This window comes from Erithacus rubecula (assembly GCF_903797595.1).
Source record: "Erithacus rubecula genome assembly, chromosome: 1".
NCBI classification, from domain to species: Eukaryota; Metazoa; Chordata; class Aves; order Passeriformes; family Muscicapidae; genus Erithacus; species Erithacus rubecula.
This window is the reverse complement of record NC_136658.1, coordinates 87,849,828-87,867,872: the sequence shown is the minus strand read 5'-3', so window position 1 is coordinate 87,867,872 and position 18,045 is coordinate 87,849,828. Positions and strand designations below refer to the sequence as shown.

General features: G+C 51.8%; 1 protein-coding gene across 1 annotated transcript; it reads left to right on the top strand.

The window, feature by feature from the left end:
- The first annotated feature begins 14,759 nt into the window (after positions 1-14,759).
- SOX1 (SRY-box transcription factor 1) lies at positions 14,760-16,972 on the top strand. Its single transcript, XM_079303334.1, has one exon. It carries the CDS (start codon positions 15,554-15,556, stop codon positions 16,670-16,672), a length of 1,119 nt encoding a protein of 372 aa, XP_079159460.1. The 5' UTR covers positions 14,760-15,553; the 3' UTR covers positions 16,673-16,972.
- The last annotated feature ends 1,073 nt before the right edge of the window (positions 16,973-18,045 follow it).

The following is an 18,045-nucleotide window of genomic DNA, read 5'->3' as shown; positions in this document are numbered from 1 at the left end:
GCTGTAGAAGTCAGTGTATCTATGGTTCAGTGAAGGCTTGGAGAGATTAAGTCAGGTATCTCACATCTTCAGCTCAAGGATATATAAGTCCACGCATTTAGATGCAGAGCTTATGTTCATTTCAGTGACAATTTTGTATCTAAATATCCTGGAGCCTACAAATGCTGGAATCTAAAGAACTTACCAAGGACCTTAGGCTGTTTCTTAATTGTTATTAATAGCCAATTGATTGCACTGTTTCAATGCATGTGAACAACTTTTGAGAGTTGAAGCAGGGTCTGAGTCCATGACTCCCAGCTCAGATTGGCTCATAACCATATTTTGCCTTTGAGCAGAGGGCTCTGGAGAAAACCATCCTCTCTTCTTTCTCCAGGTTTTTCCACAAAATACATGAGATGTCCATCCTAGCCAAAAGCCCAGGATTTCTGCAGTAGCAACAATCAGAGCGTTGGGACACTGGTGGAACATAAGATAGCAAACTGACAGCACAGCTGGACCTAATGTAACAGAAAAAACAATCAAACTCCCTGGGGAACTCAGGGACAGTCCTGGTAAAACAGTGAAACTGAACCATCCTCACTGGAAAAGGAGCTGAAACGTTTGAATAGTTTCATAGCAGTCACTCTCTCAACAAGCTATGCCTCACTGTGATCTACTCATCCCAATGATTCTCCAGCACCAGAACATCTACAAAGTAAACAGAAGAAAATATATACCCTCATTTTGAATATACTGCTGGGGCATCAAATGGAAAATATACTGTCACCTTCCCCAGGAGATACAAATATATGGTGTTCAATATACACAAAATATATGCAACCATTTCTGCTATCGCCAAAAAATTTGATCGTTTGCTACCTGTGCTTGGATACTCAGAAAGAAACTGATTTTTTAAAGCCACAACATGTTCTTGTGGGTTCATGAAAATGATGATACTCTAAGCATTTCATTCTTCAATGAGGAGTGTTAGGCTGACTCAGTCTCTTTGAAACTAAGCCTGATGGTAAGCACTACCTTTAACTTTGGTGATTTCATCAGATGACTGGATTGCATTGCAGTGGGATAACCTAATCTTCATTCCATACTTTCTACTCAAAAGCCACTTGAAAACTTTTGCACTTTGGTCTTAGAAAAAGTGCAGAAAACATTCTGCTCTTGAATGGTGTGTGTGGTTTCAACTTCAGACCCTATTGAAAGGGGAAACAAATCTAAGACCTAATCACTTCCACCCTCCATAAAAAAAACCAAAAACCCACACTGAGAAAACAATTCCATTACTGTCTACTGCTCTAAAATTAAATGAGAGAAGCAATACAAACAAACAATTACATTTCCCCTGTGGATATTTTTAGTTTGCATGTTACAGAAGTCGTAGTTTCTCTCTGATTTCACTCCAGTATGGATCAGGCATCATTCCACAGCAATTACAGGAACCAAGCCCTTGAGAGACACAATTTTGGTGAACTTTGTTTTTCCTGTCTACAGCACAAACCCCATCTCATCCTTAAACACTAAAATTGGAATCATCTTTTTTACATTTCCAATGTAGTTTTAGTAATTTCCCAACTCTACTATTTGAATTTGTTTGATGATATTTCCACCTTGAAAATATGCTAATATTAACATTTGAAGTAATGGAATGAATACAAGTTGAGTGCCTGGATTTCTCATGACCCTGCTGTTGAAGAGGTGCTGATCTGTATTCCAGAGCAATTGTAGGACAGGCAGGTTGTCAATGGACTTAATTTCAAGACTTGATAAAACTGCTGCATTTAGGAAAAAATATTTTGCTATATCAATTATATTTTGACTTCTGAGGCTTGCAACAGTTTCATGGCAGAATGCTGAAAAAGAGACAGCTGTGTCTAGGATGCAAACCAGTCAAATACTCATGTAAGTATATTGGTTGAAAATACAAACACATTAGAGGTAACAGAATGTCCACTTTTAAGAAGCAAGAGAAGATTTTAATATCTAACAAGGATGTCAATTTTTTTTTTTTTTTTTTTTTTTTTTTTACAAATTTGTTGGTTACTTACTTGTTTGGAAATAAGAGTCACGTTCTACCATAGCCTTTCTTTACAGGCAAATGGGCTGGATAACAGCTACAGGCATTTTTCTGCATGAGGAAATTGAATAAAGACAGTCCGGGCTCCTCTCTGGAGCCAGGGACCGGCCGCAGAGCCAGCCCCGCTGCCCATCAAAGTTGCAGCTACAATTGATTTAAAATAACTCAGCGGCAACTATTTCAGAATAAAACCTTATTTCTTCTCTGATGATGTGATCCGATGCTAAGCTGTAATTGGTGTTGTCAAGGCATGGAAGAGACCTTACCTCGGGGCTGGTGCTGGCAACCCGAGGAGTCCCCAGTGCCCTCAGCGTGGAGCACTCTGCGCGAACCGCTGGGGTGTTTTAAATACTTTTTTTAAAATCTGGGGTTTCTGGAGCGTCAATTTCCAGGTCAGACCCGGCAGCAGAGTATACTGTACTGACCCAAGAGTCCTGGTAAGGGCTGTGGAAGGCTCCGAGCCCCGCTCCGACAGCCCCGGTGTGCGGACTGCGCAGCCCGGCGCCCGCAGAGCGGGGCGCATCCCGCAGGGCGCGGGGCTGCGGACATCCCTTCTCCCCGAGCTTCCCAACACCTGCGGCAGGATTAGCCAGGCTCAGGCATTCACTGGCGTTCTGCAAACTAAGTGTCGAAAGCCCCCGCAAAGCAACAAATAAAAACCTGCAAAGAGGAAAACGCTGTAATCAAGCAGCAGAGCTTTGGGGATTTGGGAAGAGCGTGGGAAGAGTTCAGATCAAATGGGATTTAAATGTAAACAGCAGTAACTGCATATGATCAATAATCACCCTGTGTGCATTCCTCTACTCATTTAACATCAGCTAGGACAGTGCAAATATTGCAAGTGAGTACTCGACAAGAAAATGAGCTGACCGTATGTTTTAAACTGTGGTTAATTATTAATATGAACAATTCTTTCCAATTAAATGTTTCGTTTAATCCCCTTATATTGCCTTGTCTAGGAAGCTACGTCTAGCTTCCAAAACGATAATGTGGGTGTAAACTCTGGGGAATTTTATATAATCCACATAGTATCATTCGTGCAATGAATTATCATCTTTACTCTTCTTGCATTTTCCTAACCAGCTGAGGTAACAAACAATTTTTTGTGTAAATACTTAAGACCGTTTTTAGATGCTAAAAGGAATTTTGTCAGGAAGGTCCCTCAAAGTACGGGGGGAAAGCCACATCCCGGTGAAGATACGATTCATGGAAATGTGAGATCAAAAACAAAAGCAGCTCATGTTTCTAATAGTAACTTCCAAAGAAATTAATTGTGACTAATATTTTCCTGCTACCGCTCATAATCTTTTGCCACATCCTGGGCGGGTGCCCTCCACACTTTGTAGTGGATGTGGCCACCTCAATGCATGGTCCCTCGTTCGCCTTACAGGGTTTGTGCTTCTGCAGCTGCCTGCTTCCTACGTCTGCAGTCTTTACTTCCCCTGCTGCCTTCTAAATGAAATCCCTCGGGTCCCGCTGTAGAAAATAGTTCCTGAAACCCTCCCTCCCTTCCTCCCTTCCTCCCTTCCTTCCTTCCTTCCTTCCTTCCTTCCTTCCTTCCTTCCTTCCTTCCTTCCTTCCTTCCTTCCTTCCTTCCTTCCTTCCTTCCTTCCTTCCTTCCTTCCTTCCTTCCTTCCTTCCTTCCTTCCTTCCTTCCTTCCTCCTTCCTTCCTTCCTTCCTTCCTTCCTTCCTCCTTCCTTCCTTCCTTCCTTCCTTCCTTTCCTTCCTTCCTTCCTTCCTTCCTTCCTTCCTTCCTTCCTTCCTTCCTTCCTTCCTTCCTTCCTTCCTTCCTTCCTTCCTTCTTCCTTCCTTCCTTCCTTCCTTCCTTCCCTCCTTCCCTCCTTCCCTCCTTCCCTCCTTCCCTCCTTCCCTCCTTCCCTCCTTCCCTCCTTCCTTCCTTCCTTCCTTCCTTCTTTCCTTCTTTCCTTCCTTCTCTTCAGATTTGGAAGAGTGATGACAAGTTCCATGAATTAAGAGCCTTGGTTTCTCTGTACACACGACAATCACACCCTTTCGATGAGCCATCCTATTTGTCCTTAATTTCGACTTTCCCAAGCACTGTTCTCATATTCCACTGTTTTAAATGCAGGAAGATTTAGCATAATTTGGAGGTCAGATTTCTAAATAAGCCTACTTTAAATAACAAGCTCACACGGGAGATTGTCAGTATCTTTATTTTGTATACAGTTTACACACTGGCACCGCTTTTTAAAACCCTATATGTGGGTTAAAACTCAATTTTACAACCCCCATTTATATGAGATGTAGGTTTGACATCTGTTTGCCAGAGTGTTTTGCACTTAGCCTAACACCCACTATTAAATGACAAAATTGTGGCAGGCTGTCAAAGCCAGCTGACTGACAGCTGCTCTACTTTACAAAAAAGCCCCATTCAAATATTTGCAGGGTTGAAGCTTTCTGCAACGCTGTCGCCATTCTCCCAGTTATTTAGCATGTAAAATATAAGTCAAAGTTTTAAAGCTGCTTTCCAAAATGTTGCCATTTTTCCATATAAAAAGAGCGAGCGGTGGCTGCTGGCGGGGATCCAGCGCCAAACGCATTGGGTGGATATTTCGCTGGGTCCCCGCGTTCCTCCTATCTGCACAAACCCGATAAAACTGTCATTTAGCAGCGTTTCTTAATATTGCAGCTAATTAGAGCCGGCGTGTTATTGAAGTGAGAGCAAAAATCCACTTAAAAGAGAGGGGAGGGAGGGGGGTGGAAAAAGAAAGGAGGGGAATTTTCCGTGCAGGCAGAGGTACGCAGCCGGGCACGGCTCACAGCGAGACCCCCCCGGGAAAAGGGACGGGCTCTGGGGAGGGGACACCGAGGGCATCCCGGCACTCCCGCTTTTTGCCCTCACCTCCAGGGGTCCCTCTGGGCAGCTCTGGAAGGACGTGCAAGGACCGGCTCTAGCAGAGGGTGAGCGCTGAGCCTTGGCCGAGATGTCTCTCACTTCTAGCCCCACGGATGAGGATGTAACCGTTTAATTCAGGCCGTTCATACACGCCTGTCCGTTGTTACCCTGTTCCCCCTCCAAGCGTCCGTACGAGTCTGTAAAGGTGGTTTAAACTTAAAAGCAATCTGCTTTTTATTCCAACATCTCTAATGATTGTATGTGACTGAGCACCTCAAAATAGCTGACGAGGTAATCCCTGCATGATAAGGAGTCTTTGCAGCAATTGCTGGGATTTATTTGAAACTCGGGTGCTTCCCGCAGCTTTTGCGACACGAGCAAGGCTCTGGCTGGCAACCGAATCGGAGGTTAATGTTGGGGGTGGTGGGAGTATGTATTAGTTTATTTTTTGAATGAGGGCTAGATTCACCCCCTAAGAAAAGAAGGACACAGTCCGGCAGTAGGAGGGCGGCTGCCCGCGGTGTCCGCTCCCGGTTCTGGCCCCGGCACCGTTGGTTCTCCCGCAGGGTTTAGCCCCGGCAGCCACGACCCGCCTGCATCTACAGCCGGCTCCTCCGGCAGCCAAAGCCACCCCTCTGTTCTCCTCGTCCCTCCCTTCCCGCCGCACATCCTCGGCACAGACGGGCAGGCACACACCCGCACAGCCGGAGCAGAACGGAAAACGGGGCACTCTCAGCTTTACCTGAAACTCTTTAGCTGACTTGTGTCCATTTTAATAACATCTATCGAGTTGCTTTCCTAGAGCGGTTGTCACGTTGGCAGAAAGGGACCGAAAAATAGTGTTTTAGGGAGCGAAGGAAAAAAAAGACAGGAAGAAAACTAACGGCGCTGTCTAGGAAAGGGGAGGTGATGGCAATGAGCGTTGCAGGGCGGAGGAAGAGCGGACCCTCCGCAGCGATCCTGAGCGGAGAGGAGGAGGTTGACAAAGCCCGGCTCCATCCCGGGGGAAGGCCAGGAGAGGGGGAGCGAGAGGGCGGAGGGGGACTGTGAGCCTCCCTGTGAAATCCAAGTTTATTGTCAACAAAGGAGGGTCTGGCCGGGCTTGGAGCCTCCGCGGTCCCGAGCTGTCGGAGGCAGAGTACGGCGGGGGGGCGCGGGAGCGGGGTCCCTGGGCGTCTGGGGACCTTCAGGGTACGGCAGGGGGGAAGCAGCGGGGTCCCGGGGCAGGGGCGGGGAGGGTCGGGAGGAGGCGCGGGGAGCCCCGCGGAGCTGCACAGGTGCGGGAAGGAGCACCTAGGGATGTCTCTTCCCTTCCGGGGAGAATCTCTCCCAGAGGAAGGGGCAGGGGACAGTGGCCCAGCGGGAGCGGAGAGGCAGAAATGCAAGGTTAGAGGAGAAAGTGCGTGTGAGAAAAAGGGAAGAGAGAGAGGACGAAGGCTCCGGGCTCCACCTCCCCGCTCGGCGCGGCGCTCCAGCTGCTCTCAAACCAACTGCTCAATTCTATTCACTGCCGCGACGGAACAAAAAAGTGGCTATTTATTAGAATACTTGTTTAGTATTGTTCGGTGCCACACAAAAGGCGTTTCATTATGTTGGGGTGGGGAGAAAAGCCCCTCTCCTTTCTTTCTCCTTTCCTTTTCTTTTTTTTTTTTTTTCTCCTTTTCTCTCCAAACCGAAACAATAACTTGAAATTGTCTTTAAAGTCTTTTCTATCAATAATAAATTTCATTTTCTTCTGTGTCTCCCGCTCTCCCTCTCTCCCCCTCTCCTGTGCGGTGTGCATGTGTGTGCGTGCGCGTGTGTGTGTGAGGGGGAGAGAGAGAGAGCGAGTGAGCGAGAGAGCGCGAATGGTGAGTGTGCGTGTGTCGCCGGGCACTCGTGGCTCGGGCACAGCCGCCTGGGAGCTGCGGCTGGGCGAGGGGCGAGGAAGAGACCGCCGGCTCCGTGTCGCGCTGCCCTGCGCCTGCGGGCACGGTCGGAGGAAGGTGTGAGCTAGGCTAGAGCAGAGGGGAAAACAAACAAACAAACAAACAAACAAAAGTAATAATAATAAGGCTGCCCCTTCAGATGATGTGTTGGGAGGAGGCTGGAGCTGGAAGAGCAACTGTAAGTGTGCCTCTAACTTTTGAGGGGGTCTTCACCCTGTCTTGGGAATGGAGGAGGGGAAGCCGGCGAGGGGAGGGCTTCCAAGTTACTTTTGCTTCAAGGAGGGAAGAGCCGGTTGCAGTCACTGGGTTATCGGCTGTGACACGGATTTGGGGGGGTGCGGGTGTGGTGCGACAGCGTTTTGGGCTGCCCCCCTCCGCCTTCTGGGGAAGACGCCTCGCTGGGTTTTGAGGCGGGGAAGGAAAGTGGCGGCCGGGCAGGGGCAGGGGGCTGCGGGAGGGCTGGGGCGGGGAGGGCGCCGGGGGCGGCGGCGCTGCCTCCCGAGCGCGCAGCGCCCGCTCCGCTTACTCGTTCCAAAATTAACATGTCGGTGCGCGGGTGCCATTTAGTGAAAGGTGTCTTGGGCAAAGAATCAATTTCGCTGTGACTGACCGGCGGGCTTGGCTGTATTAATACTGCCAAAAAAGGGGAAATCAATAGGCAGAGCAGCCCTCAGCTATTACAACTAATGCCTGCTTAATCTCTCCCCCTGGGAGAGAGCATTCACATGGGCTCCCAGCACTGCTAATGCGGCCGGGTTGAGCCCGGCTCGATCTTCCCAAGGAAAGGGGATTCCCGGATCCGCTCCTCTGTGAAAGTGACAGCTGCCGGGACCTCTCGACGGGAAGGTTATGCCCAGCCTCTCGAAGCCAAGTCCCAGCCCGGAGGTTAAGGCTACCTGGTGTGGTCCCACCCAGGGTCTTGTCCTCCCTCCCCAGCTCCAAAGTGGCTGTAGAGTTTCTCACTATTGCTATAAATTATTGGGATATTTTTAAAAAAAGTGAAATGGATTTTCCCTCTCGTAATTGACGGTGGTATTTGAGGTCGATCAACAGGCAATGCAGCAAGGTTGTACATCTATCGATCAGGGAGGGGACGCGTTTTGGCTGAATCTCTTTTCAGAAACAGGTGTTTAAACATGATAGCGGCTCCAGTCAATTAACCCATTAAAACCCCGTTTTATCGCATTGATTCCGCAGGCTGCCATAAAAGGTTATGTTTTGAAAGCCTCTTTGTTAAGGGGGAGGTGGGGGTTTGGATGGATGGATGGATGGATGGATGGATGGATGGATGGATGGATGGATGGATGGATGGATGGATGGATGGATGGATGGATGGATAGGGAGAGCGGTTGCAAATTGTCCCCAAACGCACAGTATCGAGCACTCACTGAGATGCCGAACTGCGGTTTCTTCCCAGTAAGCCAGGGTGCCCCAATGTCTCAGTGCGCCCCGTCCTCGCCTGGTCTGGGCTCCACGGAGGGGCAACACAGAGGGGCTGGCGCCATCCCCTCCCCGTCGTGGGCAGCCCGGTTGCGCTGCCTCTGTGGCAAAAATTGACACATCCGCCTCGAGAAAGGCATCCCCGTGAGGGCTGCACTTCCCACCCGGGGAGGAGGGGTCCGGCCGGGGGCGGGGGCTGCCGCCCTGCACCGGCTGCGGGCCGGGTCAGGCTGTGGGTGCAGATAAACTGTAGCCCCAGCTATTTGCAAGCGCTGTTATTCCTAGAACAGGACAGTCTATGAACAACCTGCCTCCCTCCTCCCCCTCACCCCTTCCCTCCCAGCACCTTTTTCAGGTTTGCCAGTCTTTGCTGTAAATTACATATTTGCTAAAGGTGTCAGTAGCCGTTTGTTTACTACCCCGCTTTACGATGACTACCAGGGAATCCGTTTAAGGACAGTGGGAAGCAACAGTCAGTGATCTGTTGAAAAATAGATGACAAACACCCCTTTTCCAAAAGGCAAATAAAGACGGGATCCCGAAACCGGGTTTTTCTCTTCCCTTCACTGGGGTTCGCTATCCGTCTTCCCATGTCCAGAATGCTGCACTGGATGGAGCAAGAGGATCATATATTTCCTCTGGGTACCTTTAACTTCCTGACCAGCGGTCTGAGATTATTTAGATATTTCTAGTTTTCCCCTTGTTTGCTGGTTTCCTAAGTAAGCACTGAATGCGCGACCGAAAAGGTTTGAAACCGTGTCAAAGTGATGTTTTAATCTCATTGAAAGGTGTATTAAACGAGAAGATGTAATTTGTGTGGGGTGTTTCGATGAAAGGAGAGATTGGAGTGGATGATACTTTCGCTCTCCTGTGAACCTCATGTCATGTTTTTATTGAAGCCTGTGTAGCTAATCTAATTTGCAATAACAGGATGGCCTGCAAGAAAGAAGCTTCTATATTATTTTGGGTTTTTTCTTTCCTCGTTTAGTTTTTTACACAAATTCATTCTGACTTGCCCTGAATGATGCCTTTGCAGTCTGGATAAGTGACGAGGATGCAAACCAGAAATATTATCTTTATGGTGTTTTGAGCGGTGCGCCACAGACATAACCATCCAGGTTGCCCTGCTGTAAATGGGATACCGCATTTGGGCTCGAGAAGCTCTTTTTCCATGACTGACATTTCAGCAGCGCAATTTTAAAGATTAACTACGGAATAACTTCGCATGTCGTTCTAGTCCGACAGACTCTCTACCCCCGCAGCTCTTCCTTTTCCTTTACAAGTTTACAGTTACAAAACTAAACTATTTTAAAATATTTTTCTTGTGGGGGAAAGTAAATTGCTGGGCAAGTTTTCTGTTGGTGGGGAGTTTTTTTTGTTTCTTGGTGTGGGGCTTTATGTCTAAAGGACCGTTCGATAACTCTACTGTAAAAAGTAAGTGGTCTGGCTATCCTCTTTGGCAGAAACCCCAAACCGTGAAAATTTGGATAGTGCAAACCCTCATCTTCTGCGAATGTTGTTCTATCTGGTCAGCACATATTCCCGGCGTGTTCCTTAGTAATAATAATTTTTAAAGAATTTTTAAAATCTGAACAGATTTGAAAACTTTTGTGTAATGTAAGAAGGTGTATTCAGCCTGTTATTTACAATTGTGTCATTGGAATGTTATCGATGACTTGTTCAATTTCATTGTAATTACTAACAAAATTAGACAAGGATGGATCACAATAGAAGATATTCCTTTTTCGGAACAATATGCTGCTGGAAGTCGAGCTGATGCGTAACATAAATAAACATTTTAGAAAATGCTCCTGCTGGCAAAGCTTTGCAAAGGCACGATTCTGTTTTTTCTATCGACTCGAAAGTCCCACCAGGGAAGGATCGGGGCCGTTCCAAGACTAGGGGACGCACACAATGTCCTGCCGGGAAGAGTAAGGGGGGAAAGAAAATCTCTGTTTAGGCGCGGTCTGTCCGTCGCGCCGTCCCACCGAGGTGCGCCTCGCCTTTCCCTTGGCGATGCCGGACAGCCCCGCACACCCGCCCGCCGGGACCCGCTGTCGCCTTGGGGCGGCCGTCGGCTGATGATGAGATCAGACGTGCGGGGAGATCCGTACCACTTCTTTTAGGCGCAACGGAAATATAAAGCTTATTTTCAAAGCTACTAAACACTAGAAAGCAAGGAGAGGAAATAGAAAGGCTGGGATTTACAAACTCTTCGGAAAGGGGAAATTTATTGACATTGTGAAAAGAGTGGTGATGCAGAATTCCTTTAGAAAAATGGCTTCAGCCGCCCTTTTATCTGTTTATTTATTTATTACAAAATAAATGCACAAATAAATGGAAGTACCCACATGGAGCAGCAGCCTGCCCTCCAGCCGCTTTGATTTTGCCCGGAGCAGGCTGGCCCTGAGCACACCCCCGTGCTCCGTGTCGCGCCCCCTGCCCAGCACCCGCGCCCCGCAGGACGGGTGGCTCCCGGCGGCCGAGTGCAGGGAGCAGCCTGTTGTGTGCGCAGGGCAACTGCCTGCTCTCATTAGGACTTCAGAAACCTTTTGGCCCCGTCCCGTGCCACCCTCGGCGTTCCCCCGCCGTGCTCCCGACTTTGCCCAGGGGCACCGCGGCAGGACTGTCTCGGTGCTGGTGGCCCTGGTTGCCACGTACTCCCACTGTGGCAGTGGGCGACCCCCTAGCTGGGGTGGGCGTTGAGGGACAGCCGCCTGTGAGTCACGGACCGCCGCCCAAGGCGCTCCGGGAGCCGCGGCTCGGGTCCCGCGGGTGTCGCAGCAGTCCGGGATGTCTGGGAGAGGGTCGGGAGCGGAGCGCGCCGAGGCGGCAGGACAGCCCTTACTCTCCTCACGCTTCCAGTTGGTTGGCACGGCTCTCCTGGGCGAAGGGGGGAGACATTACTCGTCAGGGAATTTTAGCCCTTTCCTCCCCACCGCCCCCCCCTTTTCCTTTTTCCCCCCTTCCCTTTCATTCATAAACCTGGTGGCTATAGACGCAGCTTGAATATTGACGTCTCTTCCCCCAACTGCTCCTCCGTTAACCCAATTACAGAATTCATCAAGAACTGTGTTGAATTATCTCTTTCCATACAGTATCAGCATTAGCCTAATTAAAAGCTATAATGTCTGATATAATGATTAAATCGTTAGCTCTGCTGTAGGGAAGCAATATTTTGTTTTCCCTTCAATTAGAAGCTGATTGAGGTTTTCAGAGCAGGTCAGCTGTGAAATTTGAATTATATGTGTGAGTACCGTTCACAGGGTGAGCCCCTACTCGAAAGCTCCAGAGATTCTCCATACGCTTTTACCCAGCAAGCTGAGAAAAGACAACAAAACACAGAGAGAGCCCGTAGCTGATTTGGGACTGGAGCTGTAGGATGGCACAGAGCAGTTGTTAACGCTGGAAAAGAAAGCGGGACTTTATTCAGGCACCCTTTTGCCAACCATTCCATCTCGACTGGGTAGCAAGCAGGTCATGTTGAAAGCTGTGATCCCCGAGCCGCCCAGTCACCGAGGCAGGAAAATGCTTCCCCCTCTCTCCTCTGGCTGCCCTTTCTGCTCCCTCCCGGTTTGCCCCAGGTAATGGCACCCCGGTAGCGAGGGAGTGCTTTGCATTTCTTTTGGGCTAGCGCGTTTTGTAGTGAAGTGCCAGAGGGGCTGCAAGAGACCCACTCCCTCCCCGCCTCACGTTTCAGATCGGGCTGGCGAGGGATCAGGCAGCATCTCTCACGAGCATCTCCCCACGGCATGGCCACGGCGAGGGCTGGCGCTCGCCAGCCCCGACCCGGGGCGAGGGAGGCACGGCGGCAGCCAGCAGACGGCGATCGCCGCCTGCTCCGGGGCGCCCGGCTCGGCCCCGCCGCCCCCTCCTCGTCTGGAGGGCGCGGAGGGCGCAGCGCGGCCGGGCCCGGGCGGGCGACCCCCGCCCCGAGGGGGCGGCCCTGCAGCGCGGCCGGGCCCGGGCAGCGGCACCGCCCGCCGAGGCGCGCCCCCCGCGGAGAGGCGCGGAGCTGGGGGGACCGGGGGAGGCACTCGTCACTGCGGCCGGCCTGCGAGGATCCCTCGCCGGTACCTCTCTCCTCCGCGGGCCCAGCGGGCGACGGGGGCCGCGGCCGGACTTTCCGCCCTCCCTGGTCCTGCTCCCAGTGCGGGACCTCCTCTCCGCCTCTCCTCTGAGTTCCCTGCTGCGTTTACCCAGCGCACACCACACCCCCGGCCGCCCCCACCTATTCCCTCCACCACCCTACTCCTGGTTCTTTGTAACCCCACTTTCTGCAGGGAAAGGTCCGCGGATCTCTCATCTCCGGGCGCAGCCCCGGCCTGGCCCACCCCAGCCCCACAGCCCCGTCAAACCAAACTCACAGAAGTGCTTGACCTCGCTCCTTGTCCCGTGAATCGGGATCTGCACTACCTTTACCACGGAAGAAAAGTCCCAGCCTGCCCCCCCGAACTGTTTTATTTTCAATCGATAGACTCCCACAGGCCAAAGGTGAGCGGGGCGCACCCGGGCCAGAGGCGAGAGGGACTCACGGCAGCAGCCTATCCTCTCTCCCTGCTCTCTGTCCACCTTTTTCCCCGCTATCGTGTTCCTGGTAGTTTGGCTGCTTCTAGGAGAGGGAAGGAGCATTCTGTGTTTATTTGACGGGGGTCAGGGGAAAGAGGGCAAACCGCACACCGGGAAAAAGTCCAGGAGGGGGCAGGCCCCGGGAGGATGAGGATTAGCAGCTGCCTCTGCACCAGAGAAGGGAAAATTCAGCTTCAGGCACAGTTTCCCTGAACGTGAGCGGGAGGGAAACTGGTGTGTATCCCCAGTTCGCGGGGATAAGGGTGTGTTCCCACGGGGTCCAGTGGCTGGCAGGATGCATAGGACTCATCCAGAAAGGATTGCCCCACAGAGATTCTACCCATTTATCTGTCAGGAGGCCTTTAGGTGCCTTTCTATCAAATATCAGGGAAAAATACCACTAGGGCCTTGGGTGGATAACTTGCAAGCCATGCCATCTTATCTTGCAGTTTTTACTCCTCATATCTTCATTTGGCCATCCAACTGGAAATGTGCTTTTCCCTCCCTCTCCCTCATCTCCTATCCCAACCGGTGGTATTTTCAATGCATAATTTAGCAATCACAAGTGCCTCCCTTGCTTTGCCACGGCAGATATGGCAACTTGAGAAACTATCAGCTGGAGAAGCGTGGATCTGTTCCTGCACCATCTGACCCTCTTTGCACCTTAGGGCTGTCTGGGAGAGAATAATGTCCTCCCAAAATCATCTGCACCCGAATTAACAGCATCATTCAGATAGAGCTCAAAGGCTGGAAGCAGGCTGAACCTTCGGCCATCAGAAATGGAGAGGTGCTTTCCTCTCCCCTGCAAACCTAGATTATCATGGCGAGTCATTGGAAATGAGAAACAAAAAAAAAAAAAAAAAAAAACAAAACAAAAAAAAAGCCTAAAAAAAAAGCCCAGTGGCTAAGACCGGTGCTTTGTGCACGGTGCACATTCCTCCTGCAGAAAACTTCTGGTGGTAATAACAGTAATTGGGGGACTTGCAGTGTGATTCCAGCCTTGGATGGCCACTAGGGCCAGGAAAATTAACACGGACCGTGAAAAGAGCAGGCACGCTGTGCGTGCCTTTCTCCACCTAGCAAAAGATGATGGGGGTGGCCGTTTATACATGCGTGGGCATTTGTATGACGGACTTGCCATTCCTGTGACTGCAATTAATTATGATTGCAGCATGAATTTCCATGTGGACTGTTTTCTTCCCCTTATAAAATAACTATAATCTCACAGGACAGGCAAGGCACAAAGGTAGTCTTTTAATATTTTCGAGGGGAAAAAAAAAAGTCATACACCTGTACTTACTATATACAAAGTTAACATGTTTCCGTGTACCTTCTTTAGTCGCAGGTGCTTTTAACTCCCCTAGGACTAAGTGAGAAACGACTGCGTCCAGTCTCTTCCACATGTCTGGGCCTGGGAGCAGTTTTAACAGCTGGGAGAGACGTCTGAGGGGGCTCCGGAGAAACCTCTAGAACGAAGTCCCGCGGGAAAGTAGCGTTTCCTTGCCGCTCGCACGGCTGCGGCAGCGGGGCGGACAGCCTGGGGCGCCTCAGCCCCCCGAAATACTGCTCGACGGCAGTGAGGGGCGCGCCCGGCGGGGACGGGGCGGCCCGCGGCTCCAGGGGCTCGCTGCGGTGATCCCGGGGGGGGTGCCCGGCGTTGTCCGGGGGTGTCCCTGCCCGGGGGCACCGTCGGTGGCCGCGGCCCCTCCGCCCGCTTCCCCCCCACCCCCCCGCCAGCGCGGCGCGCCCCGGCGCACGTCACGGCTCGGCGCGCGCCATATGCAGATGAGCGCCCGCCGGCGCGCCCCCATTGGCCGCCGCCAGGCGATTTAAGGCGGGCCGGGCGCGCGCCGTATGGCTGCGGCGCCGCTCGCCCGCGGCTCCTCCTCCCGCGCGGCCCCGGCCCGTCCCGTCCCGGCCCTGCCGGCCCGTCCCGCCCGGGCCGCGGGAGGGAGACCACCGCCAGCAAATTGCCGTGCCGCCGCGCCCCGGCCGCCGGGCTCGGCGCGTGTTTTGGTTGGGCTCCTTCCCCCACCCCCTCCCTCCCCCGATCCTCCTCCTGCTTTTTTTTTTTTTTTTTTTTTTTTTTTTCAGTTAACGTTGAAATACTTTTTTTTTTTTTTCCGCCTCCTTTTCGCGTGGCGGTGGGTTCTCCTCTCTCCTTCTCCGTTCACCTGCGATCAGCGGATGCAAGTCACACACGCTCCCTCCCCTCCCTCCCTCTCTCTCTCTCCAAGTTAGCAGCAAAGAACAAAAAAAAAATAGCTCCGTTAAGGATAAGAGCGGGAGCGGAGGGGTGTGCGCGCGTCTGCCGGGGAGCGCCGGCGAGCGGAGGACACCGCCGACGGCTCCGCACACTCCTCCCGCCGCGCCAAGTGAAGCAGCAAGTTTGCCGTGCACCTGTTTGAGCAGCTCGAACCCCCGTCGCCGCCGAGCCCCGAAAGTGATTTGCGAAAGGGAGAAAGTTTTTTTCGCCGGCAGGGTCGCCGATCGCTCTCCTCGCGGTTTTCTTCTCCTCCTCTTTTTTTTTTTTTTTTTTTTTTTTTTTTTTTTTTTTTTTTTTTTCGCACGGCGGTCGCTACCTAGATACAAACGGGTTTCGCCTCGCTCGATCCCCATCCTCCCGGGCTCCTCTATGTTTGATTCATTTTTCACGTCTGGCACCGGTGGAAAATAAAAAAGCTATTTGAATGTACAGCATGATGATGGAGACGGACTTGCACTCCCCTGGCGGAGCCCAGGCCCCCACGAACCTTTCGGGGCAGACCGGAGCGGGAGGCGGCGGAGGCGGTGGCGGCGGCGGGGGAAACAAAGCGAACCAGGACCGGGTCAAGAGACCCATGAACGCCTTCATGGTGTGGTCGCGGGGCCAGCGGCGGAAGATGGCCCAGGAGAACCCCAAAATGCACAACTCGGAGATCAGCAAGCGCCTGGGGGCCGAGTGGAAAGTCATGTCGGAGGCCGAGAAGAGACCGTTCATCGACGAGGCGAAGCGGCTGCGGGCGCTGCACATGAAGGAGCACCCGGATTATAAATACCGGCCGCGGCGGAAGACCAAGACCCTGCTCAAGAAGGACAAGTACTCGCTGGCCGGGGGGCTGCTGAGCGCCGGCTCTGCCGGGGGAGGCCCGGCCGGCGTCGGCGTGGGCATGGGCGTCGGCGTCAGCCCGGGCGGCGTCGGGCAGCGGCTGGAGAGCCCCGGCGGCACGGCCAGCGGCGGCTACGCGCACATGAACGGCTGGGCCAACGGCGCCTACCCGGGCTCGGTGGCTGCGGCGGCGGCGGCGGCGGCGATGATGCAGGAGGCGCAGCTCGCCTACAGCCAGCACCCGGGCAGCGGGGGACACCCGCACCACCCGCACCCGCATCACCCGCACCACCCGCACAACCCGCAGCCCATGCACCGCTACGACATGGGCGCCCTGCAGTACAGCCCCATCTCCAACTCGCAGGGCTACATGAGCGCCTCGCCCTCGGGCTACGGCGCCCTGCCCTACGGCTCCCAGCCCCACCAGAACTCGGCGGCGGCGGCGGCGGCAGCGGCGGCGGCGGCGGCCGCCTCCTCGGGTGCGCTGGGCGCCCTGGGCTCGCTGGTGAAGTCGGAGCCCAGCGTGAGCCCGCCCGTCACCTCGCACTCGCGGGCCCCGTGCCCCGGGGACCTGCGGGAGATGATCAGCATGTACTTACCGGCCGGGGAAGGCGGGGATCCGGCGGCCGCTGCCGCCCAGAGCCGGCTCCACTCCCTGCCCCAGCACTACCAGAGCGCCAGCACGGGTGTGAACGGCACCGTGCCCTTGACGCATATCTGAGCCCCCCGCCAGCTCGGAGCGCCGGAGGCAGGCAGGGACGCGGGCCCCGGCCCCGGGCCGGCCTGCAGGACTGCGCGCCCGCCGCTGCCGCCGCACGCTCAGCCCCGGCCCCGCGCCGCTCCTGCCCCGCTCCCACCTTCCCCCCTCTTATTTTTGCCCCTCGCGCCCCTTCCCTCCCGCCCTCCCCCGCCTCTCTCTTTTATTTTTCTTTCTTCCTTCCTTTTTGTACAGAAATGTTTTGATGTTCTTGTAATAATAATAATAAATAATAATAATAATAACGAGAGAGAAAAAAGGTAACGGTTGCTTTAATCACCTTTTTTTTTTTTTTAGAAGGACTAGTTTATGAAACTAGTTTTAGACTGAACTTCTGTGTTTTATCGAGACTTTTTGTACAGTATTTATCATTCACCCAAGAGACAAAGAGCGTTTATTTGCAAAAGAGGAGAAAGAGAAAGAGAGAAAGGGGGGAAACGGCGGCGGAAAGAAAAAAATGCCAATAATAAACACACAAAGTTGTAGGTGATGCCAACTTTTATACCGCGCGGAACCGATACGATTTCAGTCACGGATCGCTTCTTGCGAAAGCTTTTTATTGACTAATTAACTCGAAGTTGATGAGGAAACAGTTCTCATTTATTAGTCATGTACTAAGACAAATCCAAAAGAACACTTAAAAGTTTTTGTAGATATTCTCGCGGGTTTGTTGGGTTGGGTTTTTGGGTTTTTTTCGTTACTTGTTTGTTTATTTATAAAACTTTTTTGTTTTGTTTTGGAAGCTCTATTTTTTTTGCGGGGTTCGTGAAACGTTATTGTATCTGGAGATTTTTGTTTGTTTGTTTTCCCTTTCATTTTGTTTTCTTTTTGTATCATTTTTTGTAAATGCATTGTGGAATAATTTTAATTTAGGCGGCACGAAGGAAATCAGATTGTGTATATAGTTTACTAAAAAGCCTTTCGGCTAAACGGAAATCCTAAGGATGCATTCTTTTTTTTTCCTTTTTTTTTTTTTTTGTTTGTTTGTTTTTGTTTTTTGGTTAAATAAATTTCAAAGCTGAAAAAGTCACCTGTATAAAAAGAAAAGCTAACCGGAGAACATAGTGGTGTTTACCATGGTTAGCCTGGAAACACAGCAGGGAAACCTAGATTTTGGGAAGGAAGTTCCAAGCAGCAGCGGCAAACAGAATAAAGTGCAATCTGCAGTAAATGTCAATATTCCCAAACCTGTGTAAATCAGGAGGGATGAAGGTAGATTTATTTTAATACTCGTTCCCTACAGCAAGAGAGGGCAGTTTAGTTTACTGCGTTACTCTTCCAGCCGTGAACGTTCATTTTGTGGATTTTATGGCTGGACTGGTGGTCCGAACCTTGCC

What these genes read in the sequence shown, in the direction of transcription:
- SOX1 (XM_079303334.1), top strand. Translation starts at nt 15,554, where the DNA reads ATGTACAGCATGATGATGGAGACGGACTTGCACTCCCCTGGCGGAGCC.